General features: G+C 37.6%; 1 protein-coding gene across 1 annotated transcript in view; it reads left to right on the plus strand.

Moving 5' to 3' along the window:
- Window positions 1-15,032, plus strand: part of LOC129926217 (putative uncharacterized protein DDB_G0282133) — a gene marked incomplete at its 5' end in the record, with an annotated part of 19,621 nt that extends 4,589 nt beyond the window's left edge. The window contains 8 exons of the mRNA XM_056028756.1: window positions 1,757-1,948; window positions 2,689-2,820; window positions 3,942-4,172; window positions 5,930-10,150; window positions 10,381-10,658; window positions 12,615-12,781; window positions 13,291-13,416; window positions 14,786-15,032. Of these exons, the coding sequence (XP_055884731.1) occupies window positions 1,757-1,948; window positions 2,689-2,820; window positions 3,942-4,172; window positions 5,930-6,237 (863 nt within the window). The remainder of the gene's footprint in view (window positions 1-1,756; window positions 1,949-2,688; window positions 2,821-3,941; window positions 4,173-5,929; window positions 10,151-10,380; window positions 10,659-12,614; window positions 12,782-13,290; window positions 13,417-14,785) is intronic.
- Window positions 15,033-15,569: the final 537 nt, after the last annotated feature.

Here is a 15,569-nt window from a genome sequence, read left to right on the forward strand (position 1 = left end):
TATATGTATAGTTCGTCCATCGTGGTTCGATGATGACCACTTTTTTTTCATAAAGGGGGCTAAGGGCTTTGCACGGGGGTTTTATGCCTCCTCATGTGGCTGGTGAGGCCTATATTAGACGGAATGTTCGGCTGCACACTGGGCAGGTTATTCCAACTGGAGCTAGTATCATTGGACTTGACGTTTTTCTCTGATGCTTTTCTTCTGCCAGCGCTGTTCTCTTGTCCTCTGCAATTTGTGGCCACTTTTCACAGAGGGACGCCATGATGCTCTGTCATGTGCTTTTGTCTCCAAGGTGACTGGGCAATGCTGAACGCTTTCAGAGAAGCTGTGAGGGTGTCCCTGAAGGGTTTTCTTTGTCCATCTTGTGAGCGCTTTCCTTCCCTTAATTGGCCATGCAGAAGTCGTTTAGGGATGCGGGGGGGGGGGTCTTCCATTCTGCAGATGTGTTTGATAATAAAGTCGTTTATTGTAGCATGGCATTTACATTTTGTTCTGTAATAGCTCCACCAATGTGTCTAGAGCAAATAGAATTGAATTTCTCAGTGTTCTTCTTACTAAATAAATAAACACATTTTTAGCATTGTTGTAACCCTGAAATGTAAAAGTGTTTAGGAAAGAGAATGGAAAAATTATGTTTAATGTGACCCTGGGGGAAGGGGGAGTTAAGTCAGTTGTTTCCTGGCATCGCTTCTCGGTTAGACGGTTGGCTGATTCGAAGGTCAGTGGTTCGATTCCTTGTGAAAGCAGATCTTACGAGATCATCTTCATTGAACTTAATAGATTTTGTACCCTAGTATTTCTATTGCATGTTTATTCATTATTTGTATCAGCACAAAATCGTCAAATTCAATTTCTATTTCACCATTTTAAACTCACACCGATGTTTGGGATCAGTGACAAAGAGGCAAAGAACGCTTGAGTCTAGCTTTCAACCTATCAACGGCACTCGTCAGGTTTGACACCTGACTCGAGCAGAGTTGTGCCCCCAAAAACCTTCTCGCAAATAAACCCACTCCGCACTGTTATCCTAAACAAATGAGATTGGATCCTAGCGTTTTGAGCCTGCTATAAGCATGACATTGGCGCCATATAAAAGCTATTTTTTTAAATGTTGCATAGTCGTTATTCGTTTCTTGTGGTCTCTGACGTTTAAATCTAAGACTAGAAAATTCTATCTCGTGATATTTTGCTCTGGTGTAACGCAGTAACGTAGGGATTTGCGGGAGCGGGGATTGTCTTCTTTAGGGGGCTCTTGCATTTTGACATTCAACATCATGACATGAGATAAGGGCGTAATATTTAACGTATAAACAATTTTCAGATACTCATATGGAGCGCCCCCCCCCCCTCAAGTGGGGGCCCCGTGGAAATTTTCAAATGTTGACACCCCTTCTCCCACTCTAGCTATGGCACAGGTGTAACGGCTACTTTTGATTTCTGAAAGGAAATTTTTTTTTTTTTTTTTAATTTGAATTCGCTAACTGTTTCTTTTGTCTCCATTAGTACTTCTATTCAAAACTATTTACCACTGTAGAGAACATCATTTGAGATTAATAATAATAACAATAATAATAATAATAACATTTATTATCCCTAATGAAAGTTTGCTTTACAATTGTGCATATCAAAAAAAAATAAAAATATACTACATAATTAAAGCAAACAATTTGCATAAAGACTTGTAAGATTGAGGTGACTATTGGGTTTAAATTTGGTTAAATAAAATAAATATATATAACTGATTTCTTTTTAGGTTTAATGTATCATTTAGAATTGAAATGGTGTGAACTTGACAGAAATGACTCAAGCAGATCGTGTAACAGTACACAGCTTTTGGAAAGTATTTCTGTTCAACTTAATGTTGGATTCACCCAAACGATTCTTGAAGTACAACCAAAAACTCATGATTTCCTTCTAGAGATATACAAAGTAGAAATTTATGCAGGTACATTTTCCACCTTTTTTTATACTTTCATTCTGTGTATTTATTTAAGCAGCCTTTTTTTTTTTTTTTTAAATGGCGGAGGCATAGATTATAGTACGGAAAGTGACTACTGCCTGCGGGGCATATCCCGCTATCGTAACCCCCACCCATAATGTATTTAAAGCAGCAGAGAGTCATAGCCAACGAATTTTGTCGCTATTGGAGGACAGTGACGCATATGACGAAAATAATTTGGCGTCACTAATTAATAGGAGTTAGATATCCCCTTCACAAACTAAATAATACCAACGACGCTAAACTGAACCTTACTGCTGCCCACCACATTAAAAAAAAAGGAATTGATTTAAGCAGTGATATAATATTTACAGGGGGCGCTGTGGCCGAGTACTTCAGCGATAGGCTTCCGAATCTGAGGTCCTAGGTTCGAATCCAGGTAAGACAGGGAATTTGAATCTCGGGTTTTAGGAAGTACCTGAGACCACCCAATTCTAATGGGTACCCAACTTTAGCTGGGGAAAGCAAAAGCGGCTGGACGTTGTGTTGACAACATGACCTCCTGCTCGTTAACCGTTGGACAAAGCAACAGATGACCTTAACATCATCTGCCTCCCAAATTCTGATGAAATAGTGAGAACATTCGAGGTGCTAGTGCTATTATATTAGACTTTTTTAAAATATAAATGATCATACTTTCTTCTTACATTATGGTTTTTAAATTTTACATACTTTTAAAATAACAGACTGTGCAGAAAGAAAATGGGGCATGGATTGTGAAAACGACTGTAACAGTTCCTGCACTTCTGGCTGCAGACTAGATGATGGATTGTGTACAGATTGTATTGGTCACTCTGACCCACCAAGATGTCAGAATGGTAATGTTCTCCAAAAACATACATAGCATGAGTTCTTCAGCATTTTATCTAGTGTTTACTTGTTTCTTTATATAATAATAAGGCTTGTCTTTGAGTCCGAAGATTAATGAGGAATGCAGAATTTCTCCATGGCTACGCAGCCCCAGCTGTGACCTACATACCTTGACACATCCAAGACAAGCATAACCATCGTCCCCGCCGGTGGTCGATAAAGGTTTTCCTTTATATAAACTAAATAACATAATGATATATATACATATATACAGTGTTGTGTTGTTGTTTTTTTTTGTGACGGTACCGGCACCTTTATTAAATATATATATATACCTTTATGTTATTTATATCTTTATGTTATTTAGTTTGTCTAAATATTTATCTATCTATCTATATACAGTGATTTTTTTGTGACGGTACCGGCACCTTTATTATATATATATATATATATATATATATATATATATATATTAGTAGTTTTAGCGCTCTTGAATCAAAAGCTGGCATTGCTTTTATGCAGTTTGTCTGTTTGTGCGTCTATCTGCTATTTTTATATTCTAAAAGATCAAAAAGTTTTTAAATACTATTTTACCTTCCCCTTTAGTGCTCAACGGCTATTTGACATCTTTTTTGTTTTTGGTTTAAAAGGGAAAATGTTGACTTATAGTGCTGTGTGTACAAAGGTTTAAAAGGGAAAATGTTGACTTATAGTGCTGTGTGTACAAAGGTTTAAAAGGGAAAATGCTGACTTATAGTGCTGTGTGTACAAAGGTTTAAAAGGGAAAATGTTGACTTATAGTGCTGTGTGTACAAAGGTTTAAAAGGGAAAATGCTGACTTATAGTGCTGTGTGTACAAAGGTTTAAAAGGCGAGCCGTTTCATTAAAAGTAAAAAAATAATAATAATACAATTGAGTATTTGAGCAAAGTTTGAACTTGATCCGAGAAAGGGAAATGATAGAAATAATGTGTACAAAATGTGTGACACACTGTCAGACAGACAGACGGACGGAGTGAGCTGATATAAGCTCTGTAGAATAGGAGGAAGATTCCGTCAAAAATAAATCAACGCTTCTAGTTGGTGGGTTAAGCTAGTACAATTATCACTTCCAGTAATCTCTTTTGCAGACTGTACTGATGGTACATATGGGATAAACTGTTTACAAATATGCCCCACCAATTGCACAGATCGACAGTGCAACAAGTCGCATGGAGCTTGCCAGAAATGCAACGATGGATCGTATGGCAGGAACTGTTCTCTAAAGTGTCCTGATAGCTGTATAGATCAACAATGTGACAGAGACTCTGGTGCATGTCTTGGCTGCCTACCTGGACATGAAGGAATCGATTGTAATTTAAGTATGCTGGCTTTTGCTCTTGTAAACAATGTCACCCTTCACCGATCATTTAGTGTCTTTGTTAGTTGGAAGGTTGGGGCAACACATGTGAACTGACAACCATTTGTATCCATTCTTCTCCGTCTCTTGCCAAAATAAAAGACAGGCCCTACCATTTTTTCTTACTCTCATAGTATCCCTTCCTCTATCTGCGTCTTCTCTTCTCTGGTTCTGTTACTTGCGGAAATATACACATAGTGTTACAAAACCATTAAAAACAATATTTTGTATTACCTGGGGCCCGAGGGCCTTAATTTACGTATCACTGATATGATCACTGATATAGTTTATTAAATCTAGAAACAATTGGCGAATGTGAATGTGAAAATAGTATGAATGGAGCTATTAAAATATATATAATCGACCTATTAAAATGTATGTCAACGCGGCTAAAGTCACATTTCGCAGCTATAGCGAACGAATTTATGTTATGGTTGCAGTTATTACCCAAGGAACATCTATGTTAAGTTTTATTAAGATTGGTCAAACGGTTTTGATTTCCATGCGGGGCATATATACATACATACATACATGTATAGTTAGTCCATCGTGGTTTGATAATGACCACTTTTGTCATCCACGGGGGCTTAAGGATTTGCATAGGTTGTTGTTTTTTTTTTGTTGTTTTTTTTTTTTTGGGGGGGGGGGGGATGACTAGTGACTTGCGCTGGAATTTTGATTTAAGTGAGGAGGATTCGCGCAATACATACATACAAACATACGCCTTACTTTCAGCTTTATATTATGAATTGTAACTGTACTTGTTGTTAGATCTACAGATGTCTAAAATATTGTCGCCTCGAGTTGATTCAAGTCTTCTTTTCGACGTGTGTTGCTACCGTAAGAGTTTGTCGACTGTCCTTTTTTTTGCAACACGTCTGTAATCATATTGTCCTCTAAAAGCTCACCATAAATAATTATTATTATACGGGCAACCGCCTTCAAAGATAGATACCCTCCTCAGTGGAAGAATATGTAGCTTGTCCACACTGCCACTCATATATTTTTTAAAGAGTCATCTTGTAGGCGTGCTGGTAAAGCATTCGGTTTCCTAACCGAAGATTATTGGCTTTGAATCCCAGTGTAGACTAGGAGTTTGAATATCAATATTCTTAGTTTGCCCCCCTTCCTTTCAGTGCACCCAGCTCTAATGGGTACCTGACATTAGTTGGGGGAAAGTAAAGGTACTTGGTCGTTGTGGTGGTCACATGACACCCTCGTTAACGAAATCTGCCATATAGATCGTAAGGTCTAGAGCAGGAGTTCTCAACCTGTGGGTCTCGACCATCTTGGGCGTCGATTGACGATTTACCAGGGGTCGCCAAAAACCATCGAAAATATGAATTGTTATTGTCTTTTCTTCTATTGCTGTGTGTGTGTGGGGGGGGGGGGTTGCGGCAGAGTCGGGAATTGTAAAAAGGGTTCGCTGAGCATAAAAGGTTGAGAACCACTGGTCTAGAGGGTTTAAGTCCTACCTTATTTTTAAAGTGGTCTAATCATCGTTTACTGTGAGGGAGGTTGTGAAGTGTTAGTGGTACGATTGGAGAAGCTTGAGCCATTTTCTTTTGTTTAGCGATAATCAAGAGGTTCAGAAAAGAATTTCCTGGTAGACATGCCAATTGTATTAATTCAATCTCTATTTATATTTGTTTGTTGTTTGTTGTTGTTTTTTACAGTTTGCCGATTAGGATATTTACAGTTTTCTTTCAATTCTTTCAGCATGCCATATAGGATCTTGGGGACGTAACTGCGAGTCGAATTGCAGTCAACATTGTTTGCATGAGAATCTTTGCCACGTTGAAACAGGGGAATGCCACGAAGGGTGTAAAAATGGTTTTCAACCTCCTCTTTGTACCACACGTATGTATAAAAATGTGTGCGCTGTATCCTTCAGCAATCACTCTATAAGTAGCGTTTGTAAACCTCTGGGTCGCGTTTCTGACGAGGCGAGCAAGAAGACGGTATTTATTTTAACTCTTTCTCTCCCAACTGACGATACCAACGTTGATTCCAACAGAACGTGGTAAATAATTACGGAGAGAAAGAGTTAAAAGAAACAATCAACCAAAGGTAGCATAAATTTAAATGCATAGGGAAATATTGATCCTATAAAAAGATACGGTTACTACTGCTTGACAATAAAATGTTGAAGATACGTCTTTTTATGTTAATCTCCCTTGTATTTCGTTATCGCGAGTTAGTAGAAAGAACCTGTAACATTAGAACTGTAACATTTCTCATGAAAAACGAAGTATCATTCTGTCGTAGAATATTTGTGACACTACAAAATTAACGCATTCTTTTACTATGAAAAAAGTTTACGCTGTTGGTGCCAGGTGAATGCATTTTTGCAGCTTAGAATGCAAGAAACAATAGGCGCTGTTAAGGCGCTCCAAGACATCCAGCTGGCTTGTGTAAAGAGCGGGAATAAACATTTTATTTTTTCGTCTGATGGCCGCTTCACGTGTAAAGGTCGGAAACTGGCGCTCTAAAATGTGATATAAAGCAAGTAGTAGATTGACTTGTTTAAAAGTAATAGAATAACATATCGGATAAAAGAATTTTAGATTATTTTAAACAAAGTTTTGATTTCAATTTTTTAAACACAATAAAAACTAAACATTACATTTATTTATGTATATTCATCATGCATTTCATCATTTCATTTGTATTTTTTATTATTAACTTATAATCATTTCATGTGACAAATTATGGTTGAAAATAGGTGCCAGAAAGGCATGCATGAGAGGATATAAATGTGAGAGACTTTGTTTTAGTGTGCCATCTGGAATCGACTGTTTAATGTGAGCAAGAATACCCTGCTTAATGAGTGCGTGCTAGAATAGCCTGCGTGTTGAGTGCGTGCTAGAATAGCCTGCGTGTTGAGTGCGTGCTAGAATAGCCTGCGTGTTGAGTGCGTGCTAGAATAGCCTTCGTGTTGAGTGCGTGCTAGAATAGCCTGCGTGTTGAGTATGTGCTAGAATAGCCTGATGTTGAGTGCGAGCAAGAATACCCTGCTTGTTGAGTGTGTGCTAGAATAGCCTGCGTGTTGAGTACGTGCTAGAATAGCCTGCGTGTTGAGTGTGTGCTAGAATAGCCTGCGTGTTGAGTGCGTGCTAGAATAGCCTGCGTGTTGAGTGCGTGCTAGAATAGCCTGCGTGTTGAGTGCGTGCTAGAATAGCCTGCGTGTTGAGTGCGTGCTAGAATAGCCTGCATGTTTAGTGCATGCTAGAATAGCCTGCATGTTTAGTGCGTGCTAGAATAGCCTGCTTGTTGAGTGCGAGCAAGAAAAGTTTGATTGTTGAGTGCGTGCTAGAATAGCCTGCTTGTTTAGTGCGTGCTAGAATAGCCTGCTCATTTAGTACAACCTAGAATAGCCTGATTGTTTTGAGCGACCTAGAATAGCCTTCTCCTTTAGTGCAAGGCAGAATATTCTCCTTGTTTAGTGAGATTGTAGTAATGAGTTTCTGTATGTAAAACAGATATAGTACAAAGTTTGCGTGGATTAAGAATGTGAAATCTATCTATACTAGCATGTGAATCGTAGATGATTTGACTGTAAATTACAAAGCAGTAGAGCTTAAATTAAATCCAATTTGAATGTAGTTCAAGTTTTAATTGTCTACAAACTAACTGTGAATAAAAAGTTAAATGAATGGGAATAGAATACGTGAATGAATACAAATTCAAATGTGAATTGAATGATGTGAATCGATTGTACAGTAAATGCAAATAGACAAGTTAATAGAATGGAAATAGCATGTAAATTGACTGTAAAGTAAAAAGGCAAGTAAATAGAATGGGAATAGCTTGTAAATTGCCTGTAAATTACAAGTGAATTGTAAACTGTATGTAAACTGAGCGTGCCTTGCTTGTACTAGAATTAACCTGTAACCATCTAACAAGTATTATTGTTTTCTGAAACGTCCAATGTGTGATAATGGCTGAGTTATGACGAGGCTCTATGGCCCTAACATTCCAGACTAGTCAATGCCGTCCTGACTTTTGAGGAGAATCATTGCAATAGCCCAGCAGCTTGTAAGTTCAATTCTGGTCATTTCGAACTGATTACATACTCTCCGCTATCGCTGTGCTTGCTATGAGTGAGAAAACATGTTTGTTTAAAAGTTCACGATTACGTCATTTGTGCGAAATATACAACAACCAGCGAATGCATTATGTTTATTTCGCAATTTTCGACGTGTTACCGAACTGATGTTTCTGCAAAAACATTCAACGTATATACTCTGAAAAGGTAATTAAATTATTTCTGTTTGATTTCATTACAATGATTTAGTATGACAAATATTATATGAGCTTTTTTTATATGACATTTTTCACTAATGTGTTAACCACTCGGAATGCGTTTAAGGAACAAGATTACAAAAAGAGTTTGTGTTATCACACAAACTCAGAGGCGGCCCCAATCGAAGTCACCAATGGACCATTGGGCCAGGAATATTTAAGCCATAGTTTTGCTTTCATCGTTTAAATTAACCGCTATCCCATGCGAACAGCATATTGCAATATTTCCCACTAGTAGTAGTAGACCTACTAATACTGATCATAATCGCTCTATCTAGCCTACTTTATAGGTCTAGACTAGATCTAGAGCATAAAATATGTATAGACTTTAGTGCTAGACTAGATCTAGATGTTTATGTTAGTTCTAGATGTAGTCTAGATATCGAGACTAGTTCTAGATGTAGTCTAGATATCTAGATCTAGAATCTAGACTAGGTCTAGACCAAGGTCCGTCCGTCCGGTTTAGATCTCGTAAACTAGAAAAGATAGTGAAAATCGGACATCATAATATTTTAGTCCATTCAAAGTTCTGATGCAACAGCTACTTTTCTTTCTTTTCTAAAAGCGAAAAATTATTTTTTTAAATCACTTATGCAAGCAGTTTTTTTCATAAAAATATACCACTTTTACAACTATTCACTATCAATAGTAACAAACATGGGAGGCTCTTTAGTTTGATATAAATATACGCACCATTATATCTACAACACATTTATCAAATGGTTTTCGGCTTTTGGTTAAAACATATTTTTTGTTACATTTGAATTGCTACGTTATGTAAGTTCTGTCCTACTACCCACTACATTTACCCAAAAATAATGTTTACTTTTTTTTAAGAGAACAAAATCTATTTAGTATGCATATAAGTTTTTTTTTTTATTTAAAACAACAATTAATAAGTAGTTTTTCATATTATCTCGTGAACTGCAGTGCTGTAATATGGCCATAGTACACTTAACTAAAGGAATTTTTTTTTTACGGAAATGTTTGTTTCTGTTTTTGAGGATTTGAATAAGAGATTGATCCTTTACAAAAGAATTAGATCAATTAGATATTCATTATAAGACATCAGTTAGGCCAGGTTCGCATTTAACTTCACATTCACTTTCACCTATCATTTGGTCTGCTTGACCGCTGGGGCACCACACAAGATCTGTCAACCTTCTTTCTCCATTCTTCTCTGTCATTAGTCTTTGACATAATTTTATTCTGATATTCGTTCTGATAATATTGATACCGGGCTTTTTACCTGCCTGGATGGACCACTTCGGGGGGGCCGATTTTGAGTTTGTGTTTCAAAACAAACTATCTTTGTAACCTTGTTTCTATTCTATATTATTTTAATCTATTTGAAGCATAATAATTGGGGTATTATATATATATATATATATATATATATATATATATATATATATATATATATATATATATATATATATTAAAAATGCTTTTCATGCTTTTGTTTTGGAGGGGGGGGGGGTATACTAATTTGAACGTTACTTCAGAATTGAAGATAATTCTATAGCCCACAGCATAAAGTGCACGGCCAGGCAGCCATCGGCTTCACAAGTCAGAACTCTTGTAGCTGATTGCATAACTTATTGGTTCAACAAAGGTCGGAAAAAAGGATTGCAGGTTGGTAAGAAATATACATAGAAGTAAATCTATTTGAAAATTGGTTCTTCGTTTCTGTTAGCGTGTAGGTACGTTTTTATATTTAACTATAAAGTTATGAGTAATTATAACCATCTTTATTATCCGTAAGTTTTTCTTTATTAACGTAATATTCTAGATTTATTGTAGTTTATATTTGTAATATAAATTAATAATATAATATTACAATATTAATTATAATAATAATACAGCTATTGGACCCCATGATGACCTGCTAACTATCGTAAAAATACGCAATCTAAAAATCTATGGCCCTACAACAAGGTCTTCGGGGCTCGGAAAGACCTTCCTTCAGGGAACAGTACCAGGAAAAAGAAGAAGAGGCAGACAGAGAAAACGATGGGAAGACAACATAAAAGAATGGACGCGCCTGCCAGTGAAAGGCAAAAGACAGAGAGGAATGGAGAAAGACGGTCGACAAATCTTGCAAGGTGCCCCAACGGTCAAACTTACTAAGGAATAGGTAAAGGTAACGATACTCATATTGCATTATATTATCCAAAATTTCCAAGTATATTGTTTTATTGCGCAGCTCCTCATTGGTGTTTGAAGATGAGCATAATCTCATTTCCTATGAACTCAACGATGGCTTTGGAGCCCGATCTTAGCGTTGAAAACCCGAACGAACAATAGGCATGGGCAGGTCGGGCCTATTATACTATTGCCTAATTTTCCCCCTTAGTGTTGTATGTATAATGTCTGTGCTGACTGCTATAATCTTTGTATCGTTGCTTGAAACATTGACACACTCACTTTATAAGACTTGATCAGTCGACTATGATTTGTGATCCTTAAAAAAAAATGGAATCAGATTGAAAAAGGCATATTGTTAGAAAGTGTAATTCTCATATCTCGACTGCTGTCTTGATGATCAAGGTTCGAACCCTGACCATCGCATTCCCCATCCGTCCTTCGATTGAGCTTGGGCTAAGAATCCGGTGTAAGAATCTTCAAGTCTAAAGGAACATTCAAAATCTATAAATCAAAACTATCAATATACAAAGGGAAATAATAGAGATAATATTAAGGAAATTGCTAAATATGAGCTGGCTTATCTTTCCTAAAATTGACTATAATTTTTTTTTTGTTATGCATAACTACCTTAATTATATAGTTAGAAACATTGTTAGCGTTGATTTTGGTAATTTTTAAGAGGAGGGGATTTAAATATTTTTACAAGGCTCGTAAAGTTAACTTTGATCGAGGTATTGTACTTAGTAAAGAATGAATAAAATGCAATTTTAATTTATCATCCTTATCCCTACCAGACTGGGCCCCGCGCAATCCGTTTCGCATAGGGCCCCGCAATCGTTAGGACCGGCCCTGCTTAAGCCAAATTTATTAATTAACATTTAATATTTGAAATACTACTTCATTGAACAACACATTCCTGTTATGCATCTTAATATCCATAGCAATGGATGATGAACCAGCAAAAAAAAATATTTCCTGTGTATTTGGTGATTCCATTAATATATATTAATTGTTATTTTACTTGGATTAAATTTGAATTTTATCAATAAAAAGGATAGATCTCTATAACTTTAAATGTAGCTTTAAATTACTTTTTCACTCGTCGACTCACTACAGTTAGATATTTGTTTAAAAAGTTGAATTTACTAATTTACAATTAAAGCTAATCAGGGAGTCTACCAAATACCAGAAAACATGGCAAGGGGTCTACGAGACAAAAAAATTTGGGAAACACTGGGCTAAATGAATAGCAAAACAAAACTCCTGTGGGAGTGTCCAAGATAATTGCACGGTGCGGAGTTGAAAGAGAGTTTTCGGAAATAGCAATGTCTTACATAGACATTGACTTGGACCTCTTCCAGACAGAACGGTTTGTTCCAGCAGGCTTAGATAGACATTGACTTGGACCTCTTCCAGACAGAACGGTTTGTTCCAACAGGCTTAGATAGACATTGACTTGGACCTCTTCCAGACAGAACGGTTTGTTCCAACAGGCTTAGATAGACATTGACTTGGAACTCTTCCAGACAGGACGGTTTGTTCCAACAGGCTTAGATAGACATTGACTTGGAACTCTTCCAGACAGAACGGTTTGTTCCAACAGGCTTAGATAGACATTGACTTGGAACTCTTCCAGACAGAACGGTTTGTTCCAACAGGCTTAGATAGACATTGACTTGGAACTCTTCCAGACAGAACGGTTGGTTTCAGCAGGTTTGCACACCTAGAGCTCGAAGAGCTTTGGCTCAACTCTTTTGACAATCACACGGTCACATGACATTCCGGATATTTTTGTGCACAAAAAATATAGCATCGCTTTAAATGGATCTAAAAATGTAGTACATTTGGTTTTATGTAAATGAACCATTATACTTGAGTGTTTAAATAAACTCCGAGTTGTCAAGAAGATGGTTTTATTATGTTTTAACAAGCTCTGTTTAACTCCACACAGGTATAACCAATCTATTTGGTCGTATACTAACTGGGAGTGTGATAACTTTCTTGTTCTCATGAGCGTCCTGGCCATACATCTCTCTGGACTTATGACCATTGGGTTTTCTTTCTGCCACAGCTCCGGCTCAATGGCTGCAGTATCTGCCATTTTTGGTCTTGGATTCGGTAAGTGGATATACGTTTTAGAGGTCCGTCAAAAGAAATAAATAAATAAATAAAAAGATTACTGTCACATGTTTATCAGTCGAGCGTGACAATGACCACCAAGACCAAACAGAATAACTACGAGGTGTGTTGGAAACTAAGGCCATCGTGTCGACAATTTGAAGTGCAAATTTCTAGGAATTCATCCATACTTTACACACTAAAGGTGTCAGAGTTACAGGTTCCATATGGAATAACAAAAGTTAGGGAGCTTAGCTTATCACATTTCCAACCAATTTTTTATGGTACAATTTTAACTCGAATATTCCACAACAAAATTATGAACTGCATCTTTTAATGCATTTTTTTTTTTACTTTTAGCAATAGCATGCATACTAACTAGGCCTACATTTTTCTTATCAAACATATCTTTTAATAAGTTAGGGTTTGTTTTTCCTTCTTTCCTGTCAAATAGAACGGATAGTTTTCTAAGACTCTTGGAACTAGCAATATCTTTTCTTTTTTGGCAGCCGCTTATAATGCAATGTTCACAATAGTCCTCTGTAATTTGTTTGGGGTTGACCAACTGACCAGTGCGCTTGGGTTCGCTGTTTTCTTCAGAGGTACTGGGGTGATTATTGGACCGCCTGTAGCAGGTATTATTTTTTTTTATTTAAATCGCATTTTTTCCCTAAGATTGTAGAGCTATGGTGGTTAAACCTATTTAGAAGCTCGACAAACAGAATACAGGAGGGGGGAGAATGTTGGAAAAAGAGAAGGACAAAACACCAACAGAAACAACGTAGTCGAAATGAAAATGCTGGATTTAGCCGGGAAAAAAACGTACTGAAAAGAACATTTTTCAGAGCCTTGAGAAGGGAGTCAAGTAAAGGTCTGCAAAAATAGACACATTTCCATACAGAGACCGTCATGGGAGTAGTGGACACTTCGTTCACTAAATAAGAATTTGAAGGAATGACTGGTGGTGCGTGACCAAGCGAAAGCATCAGGAGATCGACATCGTGCTGTATGAAGTGGGATCCAAACCCAGGATGGTGTCAACTTCAACCATCGGACTTGAGGTAAAGAGCCCCAAATTAGCTTCTTCTTAATTCTTACAGAGATTGCTAAACGGGCTTTATCTAACGTACTGAAATCGCGTTAGGTAGAACTACGAACTCTGGTGTCGCTTGGGTTTGCAACTTGTGTACCTCGCACGAATGTCAGCAGCTATGTACTTTAAATCTATCTAGGAGGCGCGGTGGCTGAGCGGTAAAGCGCTTGGCTTCCAAACCGGGGTCAGGGGTTCGAGTCCTGGTGAAGACTGGGATATCTAATTTCGGGATTTTCGGGCGTCTCTGAGTCCACCCAGCTCTAATGGGTAGTTGAGGAAAATTAAAGGCACTTGGTCGTTGTGTTGGCCACATGACACCCTCGTTAACCGTTGGCCACAGAAACAGATGAAGTTTACATCATCTGCCCTATATAGACCAGAAGATCTAAAAGGGTAACAACTTACTTACTAGATCTATCTGGAAGCTTATTAAATCAAGATCTGAAAGGGTAACAACTTACTTACTAGATCTATCTGAAAGCTTATTAAATCAGTATGAGGTATCTCACTCTCTCACTTTTTCTCTCTCTTGTCAGTGCAGAGGGGGGTGGAGGATTCCTTCATGTTCCTTATTTGAGTTCACCTACGGTACTGAAAGAATTAAAGCAGTGATGGCATGCCCAACATCCGGTCCGTGACGTTGCGATATTCAACCCCTAAAACTTCTACCCAGAATGTCTTCGGAAGGAACCTCATTGGACAATTATGATTACTTTTGTTGTTTTTTTTTTTTCATTTTGCCTGGACGTATAAACACCTCCCCCACCCTGGCCAAAAAAGTTGGGCACCCCTGGCCAAAAAGTTGGGCACCCCTGGCCAAAAAGTTGGGCACCCTGGCCAAAACGTTGGGCACCCTTGATTTAAAATATTTCAGATCAGATAAATACATTAATGTCATTTCTCTGTTTCAGGGGCTGTTATCGACATAACAGGATCATTCGATAAGGCTTTCTACGTAGGCGGCGCCTTTATAGTTCTAGGCGGTCTCTTGCACCTTATGTTGTTACAGCCATGCACCATAGTCAAGACGATTAAAGAAAACCGATGCAATATTTCTCATCAACAAGAAAATAATACAGTGATGCCGACAGTGTAGAGCTACTTTGAACAGTGTTAGCAGTATTAAATATATCCGTTAATGCAAATGCTTTGGTTTGCTTTGATTTTCATAGCGATATAGTGAGTTTCAACAAAATTCACCCACGTATTAAAAATCAAGTGTGTTTTAATTGCTAACGAGCTTCTTTTGGGTCGGACGATAAAACCATGGCGACGAAAGGCTGCCTGGTGATGAGGCATCCGCTCCTGACTGGCATCTCGATGGGCCCTGGTCTGAATCCTGCCCGTCGCCATTTCAAACCGACCTGTGTAAGATTTTGGCTAGGGTGTAATAGTCTTCAAAACACGCTAGACAAACAAACAAATAATGTTCGCATGTACATTGTGGATAACACTATTAGGGGGTGCACGAGATAGGACTTTTTGATATTCGGCCGGAGCCGGATCGTACTTTTTACTATCCAGCCACCTATCATGCAGGGATAATCGGCCGGAGCCGGAGCTACTATCCGGTGCACCCGTAATAATAATACAGTTAGAATAATTACGGGAAAATATCAAGTTTTACGGATAATTGATAATAATACATGTTGTACCAGTACAATTAAAAGCAAAATAATAATAATAATGACATGA

Source organism: Biomphalaria glabrata, chromosome 5 (genome assembly GCF_947242115.1).
Source record: "Biomphalaria glabrata chromosome 5, xgBioGlab47.1, whole genome shotgun sequence".
NCBI lineage: Eukaryota > Metazoa > Mollusca > Gastropoda > Planorbidae > Biomphalaria > Biomphalaria glabrata.